The sequence below is a fragment of the Rutidosis leptorrhynchoides genome, chromosome 10, assembly GCF_046630445.1.
Source record: "Rutidosis leptorrhynchoides isolate AG116_Rl617_1_P2 chromosome 10, CSIRO_AGI_Rlap_v1, whole genome shotgun sequence".
Classification (NCBI taxonomy): Eukaryota; Viridiplantae; Streptophyta; class Magnoliopsida; order Asterales; family Asteraceae; genus Rutidosis; species Rutidosis leptorrhynchoides.
In genome coordinates, this window is record NC_092342.1 from 349,581,782 (window position 1) to 349,597,520 (window position 15,739).

The following is a 15,739-nucleotide window of genomic DNA, read 5'->3' on the forward strand; positions in this document are numbered from 1 at the left end:
TTAAAATCCCCACAAATAACCCAATTATCCATATCGAATAACAAAAGTTCGTTTAAACTCTCCCAAAACTTCTTTTTTTTCGCATCACTATGGGGTCCATACACGTTAACAATAACTACTTCAGAATCATAATTGACAAGTGTACCTTTGACGGCTACGTAGAAGTCACCAGCTACAGCTTGATCAACATGGAAGATACTTGCATCCCAAATCGTTAATAGTCCCCCAGATCTACCAACACATTCCTTAACAGCATATTTGACATGTTGAGAGCCCCAAATATTTTCAACCCATCGATCACTGAAGGTCTTGCGTTTAGTCTCCTGTACTGTCACTACAATTGGATTGGATTCACGAATTATTCTTTTGAACCACGCTTGTTTACCATCCTGATTGAATCCGCGAATATTTACCGAAAGAATCTTCATTATACACAATAGTAATATCACGAAACACGACATCTAGGTGAATTAAGTTAGGCCTCCTGATTAATTTTGAACCCAAGGAGCCTAGCAAAATCGCATAGATTAACGCTAGCTTCAGATTCTTCTTGCTTGGAATTTTCTTTGGAGCGTACTTTCTTTGATTTGGTCTGGATCAACTCACAAATTGAAGGTGAGTGATGACGTTTAGAACCGCTCACTTTATACATCGTTTTTCTTTCTCTAGCGATTCTTTTGGCATAATTTATTCGAGAAGAAGCCTGCCATTTACATACCTTGTGCCATCTGGAACACCCTCTTGAATCACTGTTCTCCTTCGTTGGTGATTTGCACGAGATTTGTTTTCTATTCTGGCTACTGGTGTTGATTGAGGATTTAAACCCTTGGACGAGATGGGCTATTTGTTCTGGGCTCCCATTAGTTTCTTTGTTCCATAAGCTGGTTTCAGGTTCGTGAGTTTTGGGCCCAAATAATTTTAATCCAAGCTCAATACCCTTTAAAAATTTTTCTCTTGCTGGGTCGTTTATTTTATGAGTTGTAGGCCCAGAACATGTAGGCCCGGTAGAAACTGAGTTGTTGGTGTTATTATCCAGGCAATTCGACATCCTAGATATTTTGGGTGCCACGTGATCATTACTTTTTTCATGCGTATCTTGAACAAAGGAATTTGAGTCGTTATTTCCATTACTGGCCTCGTTACTAGGGTTTTTGGGACTCGTATTGGTTTTTGGAACTTGTGTGAAGGACTCCTCGGTTTCCACTCTTAATGATTCCGTCTTGTTTGCCGGCGAGATGACCGGAGAATTGGCCGGATTTTTTCCGGGTTGGGATTCGTCATCGGAAGAGAATGGATCATCCTCTTCCATGTTATCCGAGCCTCTTGAATTGACCGACTTGTTTTCCATCTCATCTGATTTATGCTCCTCCAATTCCAACTTGATGATATTACGTGTATCTTCAAAAGCATGAACAAAGAAATCCAAGTTTCCATGATGGATTAAAACTGAGTCGTTGATAGGCTCAGGTTGATCAACATTAAGAAGTACCCGCCCATGGGTTAGGTTTTGGTCACCCTCAAAATGGCAGTTTTCTAATTCCAATACACTACCCCATAGTGTACTAATTCTAGTAAATGTATTCTCGTTCCATATTGGTACAGGGACGCCATATATCTCAATCCACGTTAGTCTACCATGGTACACATATGAGTTATCCCATTTTCTCAAATTGTTGATCCATCTTCTGATACTGTGATGTTCGTTTCCTAAAATATTATCACATGTCGCCTCATTATCAAACATCATAATGACATTAAGCCCACCAATGTATTTGATGTGTGCATTATCGAGTCCTTCCACATCGCATATTCTTTTAAATTGTTGCAGAATATTATAATTAACTACCTCTCCAACCAGTGAATGAGTTAGAACGCTGCTGTTATCCCCATTATCTTCAATTGTAAAAGATCGGTAAAGTGTGGTATTGTTATGGTCCTCGTTTCTGTCTTTGTTGGTACAGGTTTTGTGTGAGTGGTTTTCGTGAGTGTGGTTTTGATTAGGGTTTGTGTGATTTTGGTTAGGGTTTGTGTGATTGTGGTTAGGGTTTGTGTGATTGTGGTTAGGGTTTGTTTTGAATGCTTCTGTAGGGGTAGGATCAGGGTTGATTTTTGTGGTATGGTTGTTTTCGTTGTTGACCTTTGGTACCTCCTTCCATACAGTTGGGTTTCCTTTGTTGTTTTTTGAGATATTCATCTTCCATACAACTTCATCCTTCATTGTTTTTGTATCGTTTCTGCGACCATATTTGTTGAAACTCGTTTGACTGTGAGCAGTTTTCACATTCCTTTCTCTTGCCTTGAATGCCCTAAGTCCCCATCCTAATAGTTGTACTCTATTAAGTTGCGATAGCATTGCATCCACGTTCTTTACATCTTCATATCTCACGAATCCGAATCGATGCCCATTTAGCAAACGTTTCCTGGCGATGTACACATCTTTAACGTATCCCCACTTGTTAAATACCTTCCATAGTTCTGAGATTCCCCATGTTTCCGGAAAATTGTAAAACATGAACGATGTGATTGTAGGTAGATTAATTCCCATCGGACGATCTCTGTAGTAGTTCCCTCTTCGTGCCCCTCGTTGTTTCTTCCATCCATACTTGTCGTCGTCGTCTCTCCTCGTTGGGTATTCGAACGTATTGTTGTTTCTCTCTCTAAGTGTTTCTCTCTCACACATATTGTTTTGGAAGGAATTTGGATAGTATCATGATAATATCACACAAGACTTTTAATTTAAATTCACCACTCACACTACGCAATAATCTTACTATTATCCTTTATCCTATTACTATTATTATTAATTATTAATATTAATTATTAATATTAATTAATTATTATACTATTATCATTATGATGTTATGATCAGTATTATTATTATCTCATGAAAGACCATCCTGATACATAGGTGATAGGACACACTCACCATATATATCTTTCACTGTATCTTTTATATTTTGAAGGATAGTTGACTTCTTCTCTGATAAAGACTAAACAATGGCCGGCGGCGGAATGGTGGGTAGTCAGGGCGGTGCTAGAGCAGAGTTGTATGAACATAAGATCACTTGGTATTTTATTTTCGCTTGTATTGTTGCTGCTCTTGGTGGATCTTTATTTGGTTATGATCTTGGTGTTTCCGGTTAGTTATTTGAACTTTTTTCCTATCAATCACTTGTTTTTATACATAATTTTCCGATCATCAGTCGTCGGAAAATTGTGCCGTAGTAATTAAGGATTTTAGATCTAACAATATGGTTGTTCATTTTCATTTTTAACTACGTATTTTTTTTGTTTTGTTTTTTTTTTTGACATGGTTTTTTTTGGGGTAGTTTGGTCATTTGGGTCTAGATCTTCTGAACGTTTGTCAGTGGTTCTGACTAAGTTCGTGGGTATTTTAGTAACTTTGTAAAACAAACAATAACTTTCTTTTTGGTGGTTACAAATTAAAATTAAATTAAATTTGATTTGATTGTAGTTTTGTATGTTTGTGTTCACAGCTGGAGTGCCAGTGGGTGTTTTAGTATATTGTTATCAATCTTTATCTTTGTATATTACGAATATAAACTTATAAATATTACTCTTTTTTTTAATGCATAAATTTAGTAGATTTATTAAAACTTTTTAATGAAATATATTAACACTAAGCAAACTGGCAAAATATGTGTGATACACCTAATTATGTACTAACATCAAGTTAGAATGATATTAAAAAGTAACGAACTTTGCAATCATGTTTGTACAATGGAAATTTTTCTATCGTTGTTGAATATAATACGTATTTGTTTGGTGGTTAAAATACAAATTATATACAGTTTATTCAACCAAATCCTGCAACTTCTGAATTTATATTATTTTATTATTCGCCTAAAAAAATTGGTTTACTTTTTACTTTTGCCTTTTTAACTACTTGTATGATATTAGCTTTATACGTAGTTTAATTTTTTTTTATCCTGCTTTTACTATTATTCTTGAAGTGATTTAAATACAAATTAATCTTATTTCAATATATTAGTTTGAGCACAAAACCAATAACTAAGTAGGTTTATCTGAGTAGACCAGAATAATATGTTGTCATCATTAAAGCTAATAAAATTCGTCAAGGACACGTAATTCATAATGAGCGACTGATCTTTTAAAGCACAATTCCATAACAACAGGAAGTGATTTACTTGGGTGTCGTTTATTTTTCAGTGAACATATTTTATTGTCTTTTGTCTGCTCTCCCACGGACGTTTTTACTATAGACAGTTTATTATTTTGAAGACATGATAAACTAATGTTTTATTCTGTCCGCACACTCCCGGACTTAAAAATTTGCTACTAGATGTTGCAGACATGATTAAGCTATTTTGCAGACATAAAAACAAACAGTTCAGTTACATACATGGTCCGCAAATCTTCAGACAAAAAATATCTTAAAAAACAAACAACACCTTACTTAAAAGTTTTGACCTTTGAAGTCAAACAACATTGTCATAACTGACTTTGAAAAAGTCAACAAACTTACATTGATGATGATGTATCAGGTGGTGTAACATCCATGGACCATTTCTTGAAGGAATTTTTCCCAAAAGTGTATAGAAGAAAACAGGCACATCTCAAAGAAACTGATTACTGCAAGTACGACAGCCAAATCCTCACACTTTTCACATCATCTCTTTATTTCGCTGCGCTTGTGTCTACCTTTTTAGCTTCTCATGTCACTCGGAATAAGGGCCGACGAGCTAGTATTCTGTGGGGTGCTGTTAGCTTCTTCGTTGGAGCTGTTATGAACGCGGCAGCTCAAAATATAGCTATGCTCATTATTGGTCGTTGCCTTCTTGGTGTAGGGATCGGATTCGGTAACCAAGTAAGCAAAGATTATTATGTTTTGATTAAACAAAGTACTTAAATAAGCAGTTTTGATCAAAAAGATCAAAGCTTTAGCTAGTTTTGAGCAAAAAAATCAAAGCTTTAGCTAGTTTCATCAAAAGATCAAAGCTTTAACTAGTTTTGAGCAAAAATATCAAAGCTTTAACTAGTTTTGAACAAAATAATCAAAACTTTAATTGATTAGTTGTCTTGATAATGCAGGCTGTGCCTCTTTATCTGTCAGAAATGGCACCAGCAAAGATAAGAGGGGCGGTGAACCAGTTGTTTCAATTGACAACTTGTTTAGGTATATTTATAGCCAACTTTATAAACAATGCTACTGAAAAACACTCATGGGGATGGAGATTATCACTCGGGCTAGCAACAGTTCCTGCGACGCTAATGTTTGTTGGCGGGCTTTTTTTGCCCGAAACGCCAAACAGTTTGGTTGAACAAGGAAGATTAGAAGAAGGAAGACAAGTTTTGGAAAAAGTTAGAGGTACAAAGAATGTAGAAGCAGAATTTCAAGATCTTCTTGAAGCAAGTGAAGCTGCAAAAGCCATTAAACATCCTTTTAGAAACCTTTTAAAGAGGAAAAACCGGCCTCAATTGATAATAGGAGCTTTGGGTATACCTGCATTTCAACAACTTACAGGAATGAATTCTGTGTTGTTTTATGCACCTGTCATCTTTCAGAGTTTGGGGTTCGGTTCTGGTGCGTCTTTATGGTCATCCACCATCACTAGTGGTACTCTTGTTCTTGCTACCTTCATTTCAATGGCGTTCGTTGATAAATTTGGTAGACGAGCCTTCTTCTTGGAAGCTGGTACTGAAATGATCATCTGCATGGTATTCTTCAATCAATCCCAAATCTTTAACCTTTTTCTTGTTCTTAATTAGTGGGGTGGGGTGGGGTGAGGTGATCTATTACAAAGTCCATGTTTTTGATCATATCTTGAATTCTATAACCAACATTATATGGAAAGATTGAATCTTTTGGTGTTTTTATACGTGGGGTGGGGTGATATGTTACTAGTTATACATTTCTTGAATCTTGAAAATTTTCTTTAATCGATCCCAAAGCTTTAACCTTTTGCGTTCTTGACTATTGGAATGGGTTGATCTATTACAAAGTCCATGTTTTTTTTATAACATATCTTGAATTCTAGAACCTCTTTAATAAGGAAAACCTGAATCTTTTTATGTCTAGGGTGGGGGTGATATGTTACTGGTTATATCTTTCTAGAATCTTGAAAAAAAATTGATTTGCAGGTGGCTGTAGCTGTAACTCTGGCACTGAAATTTGGACAAGGTGTTGAGTTACCTAAAGGAATTGGGATTTTTCTAGTGATCATGATTTGCATTTTCGTTTTGGCTTATGGGCGATCGTGGGGTCCGTTAGGATGGCTAGTTCCAAGTGAATTGTTCCCATTGGAAACGAGATCAGCTGGTCAAAGTATTGTCGTTTGTGTCAACATGTTTTTTACAGCATTAGTTGCACAGTGCTTCCTTGTGTCACTATGTCATCTTAGATACGGCATCTTCTTGTTGTTTGCTGCGTTGATTGTTATCATGAGCATCTTCATATTCTTCTTGTTACCGGAAACAAAACAAGTTCCGATTGAAGAGATACATTTGCTATGGCAAACACACTGGTTTTGGAAATCTTATTGCGCGCCTGAAACTCAATCTGAAGAAAAAAAGGGAATGAAACCTGTGTAATTCACTAATTTGTCTATATGTCTTGTTACATTTATGGTCATTATTAAGTTCTAATTTCCTTTTAATGTTTGTGTTTACTTCAGTTAATTCATAAAGAAACATTTGGTCCATTGGAATCTGATAGAATGAAAATGCACATTTCAGTTAAGCATATTTGCACATTCGTTACGCTTAGGCCAAATACTCACACATATGTTGGAACTTATGATCCGTACTGCGTGAAAACAGGAAACTGAATCAAGAATATAAAGTTTAAAAGTGCAATTTTTTTCAACCTATTGGAAGAATCAGCTCTTGAAAAGGATATTAAACACAAGTATATGCAATGATAATCAAATACAGTGGACATAATAATTGTAATATATTTTGTAGAGTAAATCAGAGGTCAAACAAATCATGTCAAAACATTGAAAATAACTAACTAAAATAGTTTGATTACAAGGCAAGACCCATACAAGCTCAAGCATTCGATCAGAATCATTCTTCCATCCGATTATCATCGGTAGATTCATGTTGAACCTTGACCTTGGCCAATTTAGTAGTCGATTCTTTGGCTAATACACTAGTCACCTTAATCAAGTGGATTTGTTGGTCATGTTCCTTTCTAGCTTCACGCATTTGCTTTGCACGCTTACCCATCATCCTGCATCATCATCATCATAAACAACAGGTTAAAAATAATAAGTGGCAAAATGGGCAGATTGGGTTTATCAAAATTACATTTGTCCAAACTTCTAGCATTTTACAAACAACAAACAAAAACATTTACAAGTTATAAGGAAATACATAAACAGCTTGATATAACCCAGGTGAAACTGAGACAAAATTTAAGAAAACAAACCTGTTCTTATGATGTTTCTCCTCACGTCGGGATCTGATCTTGTCGATTGTTTTAATCACGTTCAACGTGGTCTCAATGCGGTTTCTATCATACCTCTCTGGTCTGTTACGCTTCCTTTCAAATTCGAAAGTCGAGTCCTTTAAAGTTCAATGTATTTAGCAGTTAGCAACCAACCATTAACAGCTACATAAACATTTTACTATTAATTTTAGCAAGTTTGTGTACCTGAGTCATGTCCTTTCCATGTAACCGTCTATAAGATTTAGTCCATTTCACCTTACGAGGATTCCTCTTCATTTTAAAGTTCTTGTGGCATTTCGATCGACAAAATCTAAAGATCTGCAATTCAAAGATTTAAAGTTTAAAACCATCAAAATTCAAAATGCCAATTATAATAAATGTATATTCTTGACAGTGTAATAACTAACATAAACAAATATACCTTTGCATCATTACGAACAAACTGAATACCGTGTCCAGGATATACCGTCGATGAACAGAACCAACACTTTTCCAACCTCATTGTAGAGTCTCACAATCCAAATTTCCTGCAAAAATAAAAGACAAACTTATGTAACGAAGTCTGATAAAGGTTAAGCAAACGCAAACATGACCAGTTTGACATGCCGTTCAGCAATTTCTAACTTAGCCGTTCAAAAGAAAAGGTTGCCACCGATACAAGTATGTAATAAAACATGGTTTTTAAATTATAAGGTTACCATGTACTAAAATTAACAAAAAATATCTTAGTTTGCCTAATTACATATATATATTTTTTTTTGAAAGGCAAGCTTGCATCAGTCCGGACCGAAGCCTAGTCATCATTTGCACACACACACGCGCTTTCGGGCAGGAAACCCGAACCACTCTCTGAGGATCCGACCCTTTAACCATCCCGAGGTGCAGGCGGGCCGGATCTTAGTCCCGGAGCGGGTCGGTAAAACCTTCCCTTTGGGCCACCTTCAAGGAATATATTTCAATTCCTAGAGCGGGTGACGAGGCTCGAACCCAAGACCTCTAGCCCTGCGAGTACACAAGTGTAACCGCGGTACCATTGAAGCAATGCTTCGTTGGTCTAATTACATATATTTACTTTCAAAATAATTACATTATATTTTTCTGGTCAATGTATATCCAAATGCATAGCATTGAAAACAAAAAATCACTGGAGAAGTAATCAAACATCAATATAATTGAACCTAAGAGTGCTATATAAGACCCCAACAAAATTAAAAGCATATAATCATCAAAGATCAATAATAAGCTGTTTAATGAATATGAATAGACACATATAAAATTCAATTAATCTTCCGAATAACAAAAACACATCATTAAGAATTATTAAACAGTTACAGGCAAAACTTTGTGCAAGAAAAACTTTGTGCAAAAAATTAAAAAGTCACTAACTGTTAATTTGATTATGTAAAATTAAATCAACTATAAGGTATCTAATAATTCGAGGTTCCTCGTACAAATTTGTGATCATACATACAAGAATTGACCTAATCTTGAAATAAACATACAGAAAAGAGAGGATCAACAATTAACCTTTTGGTTAGGGCTACCGCAAGGATACGTAGTGAGATTTTGGGGAGGGTTTTTTTGATATAAACCCTAGACTAGATAAAACTAGAATAAATTAAATAGATATAGATACGAGTACAATGATGACTAGTTTTTCATAAAACGGGTATGGGCCAGCCAGCCGAGTATCTTTATGATTTGCATATGTTTAGAGGTTGGTTGTTAGCCCATTACTATTCAGCCAAATTATATTTTCATTTTACAAAATTCATATCGAGTTAATTAATAGTATAATATAATTAATTAATATTACTATTTTTTCGAACGAAAATTTTACCATCAAATCCTCTCATTATCAATATCACGTGTACTAAAACATGAAGTAACTAAACAGTTCTCGACAGTTGACCTTATTCTGATATTTCTTTTTACCTTTTTATTATTATTATATTATTTTTCTTTATTTAAAAGAAATATTACTCTCCCTGTAACATGCTGAACAAATCATAAAATTATAAACTCTGACATAAAGTATGGTTATAAAGTGTGACGTGTTGAACGTTTATCCCTTTGTACTAGTCAGTGGCGATTCTAGGATCAAAATCGCATGAGATCCTATACAATTTGAGTTGTACTTTTTAAAAAAAAAAAAATTTAAAAATCGAGAGTTTTCTTTCAAAATACCACAAATTTAACAAATATATAGTATCCTATCTTTAAATTTAATGATGTTCTATATAATTTTAGTAATACATTATTAAAAAAAAAAAAAAAATCAAGCCCAATAGGGTCCTTAACCCAATTGAGCTTGCCTTACAATAGCCCCTGGAACTAGCTATTCATAATTATATCCATCCATTTAATAAATAACTTGAAGAAAATAATTATCTCTAGGTATCAAATAACAAAACCCTACACCAATAAACGTAGGGTCACACGTTCCTTAATCGTGAATTATCGTCCCTCAGTTTATTCGAGTTGTCCACATGCCAAAATATCCTATATTTAAAAAGCTTAATAGGACAAAACATTTTCTAGCCTTTTCAGTGCTTTGTTTATCTATAACACCATTTGTAGAAGTGACGGGATGAGGGAGCGTGATAGAGTCCTTTTTTTTGGGTTATACTGCGGATTTGGCAAAGATGATGATGTAATGGAGTTTGTAGTAGTGGGCGTGATGGTTCTGTGATGAGTTAAATTAGTCCCACTTTTAAATTTATTTTTCATTTTAGTTTGAACTAGTTGTGGAGCCCTCGCTTCACGCCGGGTGCTCCGTTTTGAATGCGAGTTAAAAAAAAAGTCTTGATCTATTTTGTAAAAAAGAATTTTTTTCGACATCTAACATTGAAGAGTTGTTCCTTTTGTGAAAGTTGCTTCTTTTAGCGTTCGTTTTTTTTTAAAGTTAGTTGATCTATTTTGTAAAAAAGAATGTTTTTCAACATCTTTTGATAAAATTGAATGGTTGTTCCTTTTATGAAAGTTGCCTCCTTTATCGTTGATGAAGAAAAAAAAAAGAAAAAAAAAAGGTTAGTTGATTTTTTTGGTAAAAAAAGATTTTTATCGACATCTTTTGGTAACATTGAAGGGTTGGTTCTTTTATGAGAGTTGTTTCTTCTATCGTTGGAGACAAAAAAAAATGTGAAATGACGAAAATACACCTGGTTACTATTGATAAATAGTGCTACAGAGTTTTGTCTATTAGATATATAGATAATAATTATTATTATTGTTATTGTTATGTTATTATTATTGCTAGTATTAATTGTATTATTATTATTATTATTATGATTATTACTAATTATAAAAGATTAATATTTTTTAACATCACTTTTCTTAAAACACCAAACACGGTTACATTTTTTTGAAACTAAACACAAACATGCTTAACACAATCACAACTAGAATACAGCTTAAACATCTAGAAATCATCCGAATCATACGAAGGGAACTTGTCATCTGAATCATCCGAATAAAACTTGTCATCCGTGTCGTATTGTGGCCCGGAAGGTACATAGTCCTCTTCATTGGAATACACAACGTATTCGGTGTCATCCCGAAATTCGATGTACACCTTGATTGTTTCATTACGGGTCACTGCTCGACCAACAAGCTCGTTCAAGTCTTCTTCATCTTCAAGAAGAGTGGTTGGATTGTCGGACTCCTTGAAAAACCATACTTGTTTGTGGTCAACAGGTATATCTTCTTTGAGAAATGCTAGCAGATCGGACAATTGATAGTTTCAGAACGTTCAAACAATACTCCCGTTGCTCACTACCGGAGTAATTCTTGACCTCTCGGTCGAAGTCACCAATGTAGTTAACTTGTAGCATAACAGACATTTGACTCATTTTGAACTTGAATGTGCGAAGTTTAGTAAATTAAGAAGTAGGTGTATGAGGTGTGATTTGTTGAGAAATGAGGGGTTGTATTTATAGAGGAAGAATAAAGATGTTGAATACAACTTTACTTAAAGAATCTCTGTTGAATATAGCTTTAATTAAAGCATCCCTGTTACACAACTTTAATCAATAAAGAATATGTGATGAATACAGCTTTAATTAAAGCATCTCTGTTTTACAGCTTTAATCAATAAAGAATCTATGTTTTTCTTACAGCTTTAATTAAAGCGTATCTGTTTCACAACTTTAATCAATAAAGAATCTCTATTTTTCTACAGCTTTAATTAAAGCATATCTGTTTCACGGCTTTAATCAATAAAGAATCTCTGTTGAATACCGCTTTAATTAAAGCATCTCTGTTTCACAACTTTAATCAATAAAGAATCTCTGTTTCTCTTACAGCTTTAATTAAAGCATCTCTGTTTGACAGTAGCTATATAAAAAATAAAACAAAATTAACACAAATTCAAATTAAAAATTACTAAATTTATTAAAATTAAAAATTCGACAATTACAACTGATTCAGCTTATTCTAATTAAACATACTACAAACTGAAAGTAAATTAAGCGTTTAAACTTCTAAAGTTTGGTGGAAGGCCCCAAATATGTTCAGTGAGATCATTTCGAAGTTGGTCATGAATGTTTCTATCTCGTATTTCTTGTTCTCTTACATCACGACTTGTAGATCGATTCCTTAAAAAGTTAGGACTAGCTTCATCAGTCCTAAGTAATTCTTCCTCAAGCCATGTAATGTTGAAGCCATTATCCTCGACTATCATGTTGTGCAAGAGCACACAACAATACAATATTCGCCTCAACTTGTTGACGCTGTGTGGTCTGCCAGCCATTTGTAATATATGGAATCTACCCTGAAGAATACAGAAAGTTCTCTCAACATCTTTACGTGCACTTTCTTGAAATCTTTTAAATTTTGCACGTGGCTCATCTGAGACGACCCGTCCTAATCCATAAGGACGAATACAATAACATATGGTTACATCGCAAGGCATTTGACCTCTACATGATAAATTTTGCAAACATTGCATTCGTTTTTAAAAGACAACCTTTCATTACATCGAAAGTTGACAGGCATACCTACCATTTCATAATATCCAAATATAAATGACCTAATCTGTCATTTACTTAATAATAATCTTTATTGAACTTAACGACTTGAATGCAACGTCTTTTGAAATATGCTATGAATGACTCCAAGTAATATCTTTAAAATGAGCAAATGTACAGTGGAAGGTTTCTTTAATACCTGAGAATAAACATGCTTAAAAGTGTCAAAAAAATGTTGGTGAGTTCATTAGTGTATCGTAATTAATCATTCTATAGTTTTAATAGACCACAAGATTTCATTTTCATAGTTAACTGCAGGAACACTCATCTGCAAAAATCATTCATATGGTGAACACCTGGTAACCGACATTAACAAATGCATCTAGAATATCCCCAAATATACAGGTACACTCATCTGTATATAAAATCGAAGTACTAAAGCATCCATAACCCGGATGAGACGTGTCAAAGTTCATAGATCTATCTTCAGGATTCGCGTCAATTTGGGGGTCTGTTCCCAAATTCTTAGGCTACCAAGCTTAAAAGGGTGATATCCGGTATAATAATTCAACCATATAATGTAGTTTCAGTACTTGTGTATATTTCGTAAAACAGTTATAAAAGTAGCGCATGTATTCTCAGTCCCAAAAATATATATTGCAAAAACATTTAAAAAGGGAGCAAATGAAACTCACGATACTGTATTTCGTAGCAATTATGCATATGATGGCAGGGTTGGCCTCGGATTCACGAACCTATATTAAGTATATATATTTATATGTTGGTCAATATCTGTTTAACAATTTAGGTCAAGTCGTAGTGTATCACAATCCTAATGCTCGAGATTATCATGCAAGAGTCAACAAAAGTCAACTTGTCCCAAAATGAATTCCACAATCTATACATGTTTATTATATAGCTTAAATATAGTAGTTTTATATATTTTCAATATATTTATCAGATTTTATTAAAGTAATTAATACAAGTCGTATATTAATAAATAAAAAATTATATTAAAATTTATATATGATAAAAAGTATACTTTTATATATCTCGAGTAATAGAATTTATAAAGCTCGCTTAATATCATAAAATATAGTGATATGTATTATACATGTAATTATATTATCTGTGATAGAAATATCTTTGTATCACATATTTATTTGATAAAATAATATTAATAATAATAATGAGTAAAAGTTGTATTATTTTGTGATAATAATATTATTAATTATAATAATAACAATATTTATATTTACTAATGATAATAATAATTTTGATAATTAATAATAATCTTTTGTCATAATAATAATATTACTAATAATGATAAAAATATAATAATCATGTTAATGATAATAACAATGTTAATAATATTGTTGTTATTAATAATACTAATAATAATAAAAATGATAATTTAAATGAAAATATAAGTTTTAAGATTTTAATGATATTTTCTAATAACCATGAAAATTTTAATAATAACGATAACTTTTTAATATTAACTGTAGTAATAATAATATTTTATATAAAAATAATAATTCTATTCAAAATAATATTTTTTAATAATAATAATACTAAAATGATTATAATAATGATATTTTATAATAACAATGATATTTCTATTAAAAATGATAATTTTAATAAAAATGATGGTTTTAATATTAATGATACTTTTAATAATAATAATGATGATAAAAATAATAAAATGATAGTTTTGATAAAAATATTAATTATTTTAATAATAATAATAATAATAATAATAATAATATTGATTATTAGATAATAATAATAATAATAATGACGATAATAATGATGACGATGACGATAACGATAACGATAACGATAACGATAACGATAATAATAATAATAATAATATCCATTTTAACAATAATACTTAAAATTATAGATAATTCAATTGACAATATCTTTTAATCCGTTCATCGAAATCATACGCTTTCTAAATGAAAAGTTATTAATTTTTTGCCAGCTTTCCAACGACATGCATATAATATACCTTATCCTAGTAACATATGTAATAAATTCATGATTTATCATAAATTATATAACGACGAACTAAACATACATGCATGCATAATCATATATACTCGAGCACTAGTCAGGGATACACTATTAATATATATTAAAGATAGGATATGAGTGCTCACGTATCAATATTGAGATTCAATATTGCAGGAAAGGTACGTAGACGCAACAGAGATGATAAACACTAATTTGACCTACGAACAAAACCACCGAACCATACCCATCACCTCCATAGCTATAATCCATAATTTCCTTAGCTCTATCCCGCTCATAAAACCCGTTTTGAAATAACTCGCGCATGACCTCGTCGTAGTATTTTATGTAATAATAATACGAATACTACTACTAATAATAAGATTAATAATAATATTAATCTTAATAATAATAATAATAATAATAATAATAATAATAATAATAATAATAATAATAATAATAATAATAATAATAATAATAATAATAATAATTTAAATATATATAGAGAGTGCAGAGATAGATAGATAGAAAATGAAATGAAAAATGTAAACCAGAAATCGAACGTTTTAAAGAAGTTTTCCCCACCTACCCTGCCATGCGATCGCATGGCTTGAAGGGGTAAATCCCATGCGATCGCATGGGTACATTTACCAGCTCACAATGCACTTAATCAGGCTGCCGACACTCGTTATTATATATTATATATTTATATATTTAATTTATATAATTAATTATATATTATATTATATTTACGTGCATAGTTAACTTGTAATTTTCGTTTCGACGACTCGTACGTTGTCGTTCAACTATTGTCCCGTTTCCGGTTTCTCGAACTCATTTTCGTACGCTTAGAAAACTAGCATTTTACGTTACGCGACGTGTACCATTATCAATAATTAGAATTAAATTAATGGAAAACTAACCCACTCAAAGTGTAATCTAATCTTTTGAGTGTTTTGGTCATTTGCTTCTGTAAATCTATGTTTCGTTGTTTACTAAAATATATTATTTTAAAACAAAACGTTTTATAACTTATGTTATTATTATATCTTATTACTTTGTAAAATATATTTTCATTTCGAAATATAAATTCTAAATATTCATTTAATAGTATTTAGTTTTTCAAAAGTAATTATATTTCAACGTTCATTTATAATCATTTAAATAATAGAAAAATATTATGTCGTATCACGTTTACGTTTTTGAAATAATATATATATATATATATATATATATATATACATACATACTAGTGAAATGACCTGTGAAATCACGGGTTTGTTTTAACGAAACAGTTTAATAATATGTTTTAGATATTAAG

General features: G+C 32.3%; 2 protein-coding genes across 2 annotated transcripts; one reads left to right on the plus strand and one right to left on the minus strand.

The window, feature by feature from the left end:
- The first annotated feature begins 2,876 nt into the window (after positions 1-2,876).
- Positions 2,877-6,683, plus strand: LOC139869980 (sugar transport protein 14-like). Its single transcript, XM_071857831.1, has 4 exons — positions 2,877-3,139; positions 4,527-4,849; positions 5,074-5,700; positions 6,124-6,683. Exons 1-4 carry the CDS (start codon positions 2,998-3,000, stop codon positions 6,571-6,573), a joined length of 1,542 nt encoding a protein of 513 aa, XP_071713932.1. The 5' UTR covers positions 2,877-2,997; the 3' UTR covers positions 6,574-6,683.
- A 184-nt stretch (positions 6,684-6,867) lies between these two features.
- On the minus strand, positions 6,868-9,062 carry LOC139873106 (probable ribosome biogenesis protein RLP24). Its single transcript, XM_071861041.1, has 5 exons — positions 8,963-9,062; positions 7,857-7,962; positions 7,640-7,753; positions 7,415-7,551; positions 6,868-7,216 (listed from the first exon to the last, which is right to left on the minus strand). Exons 2-5 carry the CDS (start codon positions 7,935-7,937, stop codon positions 7,051-7,053), a joined length of 498 nt encoding a protein of 165 aa, XP_071717142.1. The 5' UTR covers positions 7,938-7,962; positions 8,963-9,062; the 3' UTR covers positions 6,868-7,050.
- Positions 9,063-15,739: the final 6,677 nt, after the last annotated feature.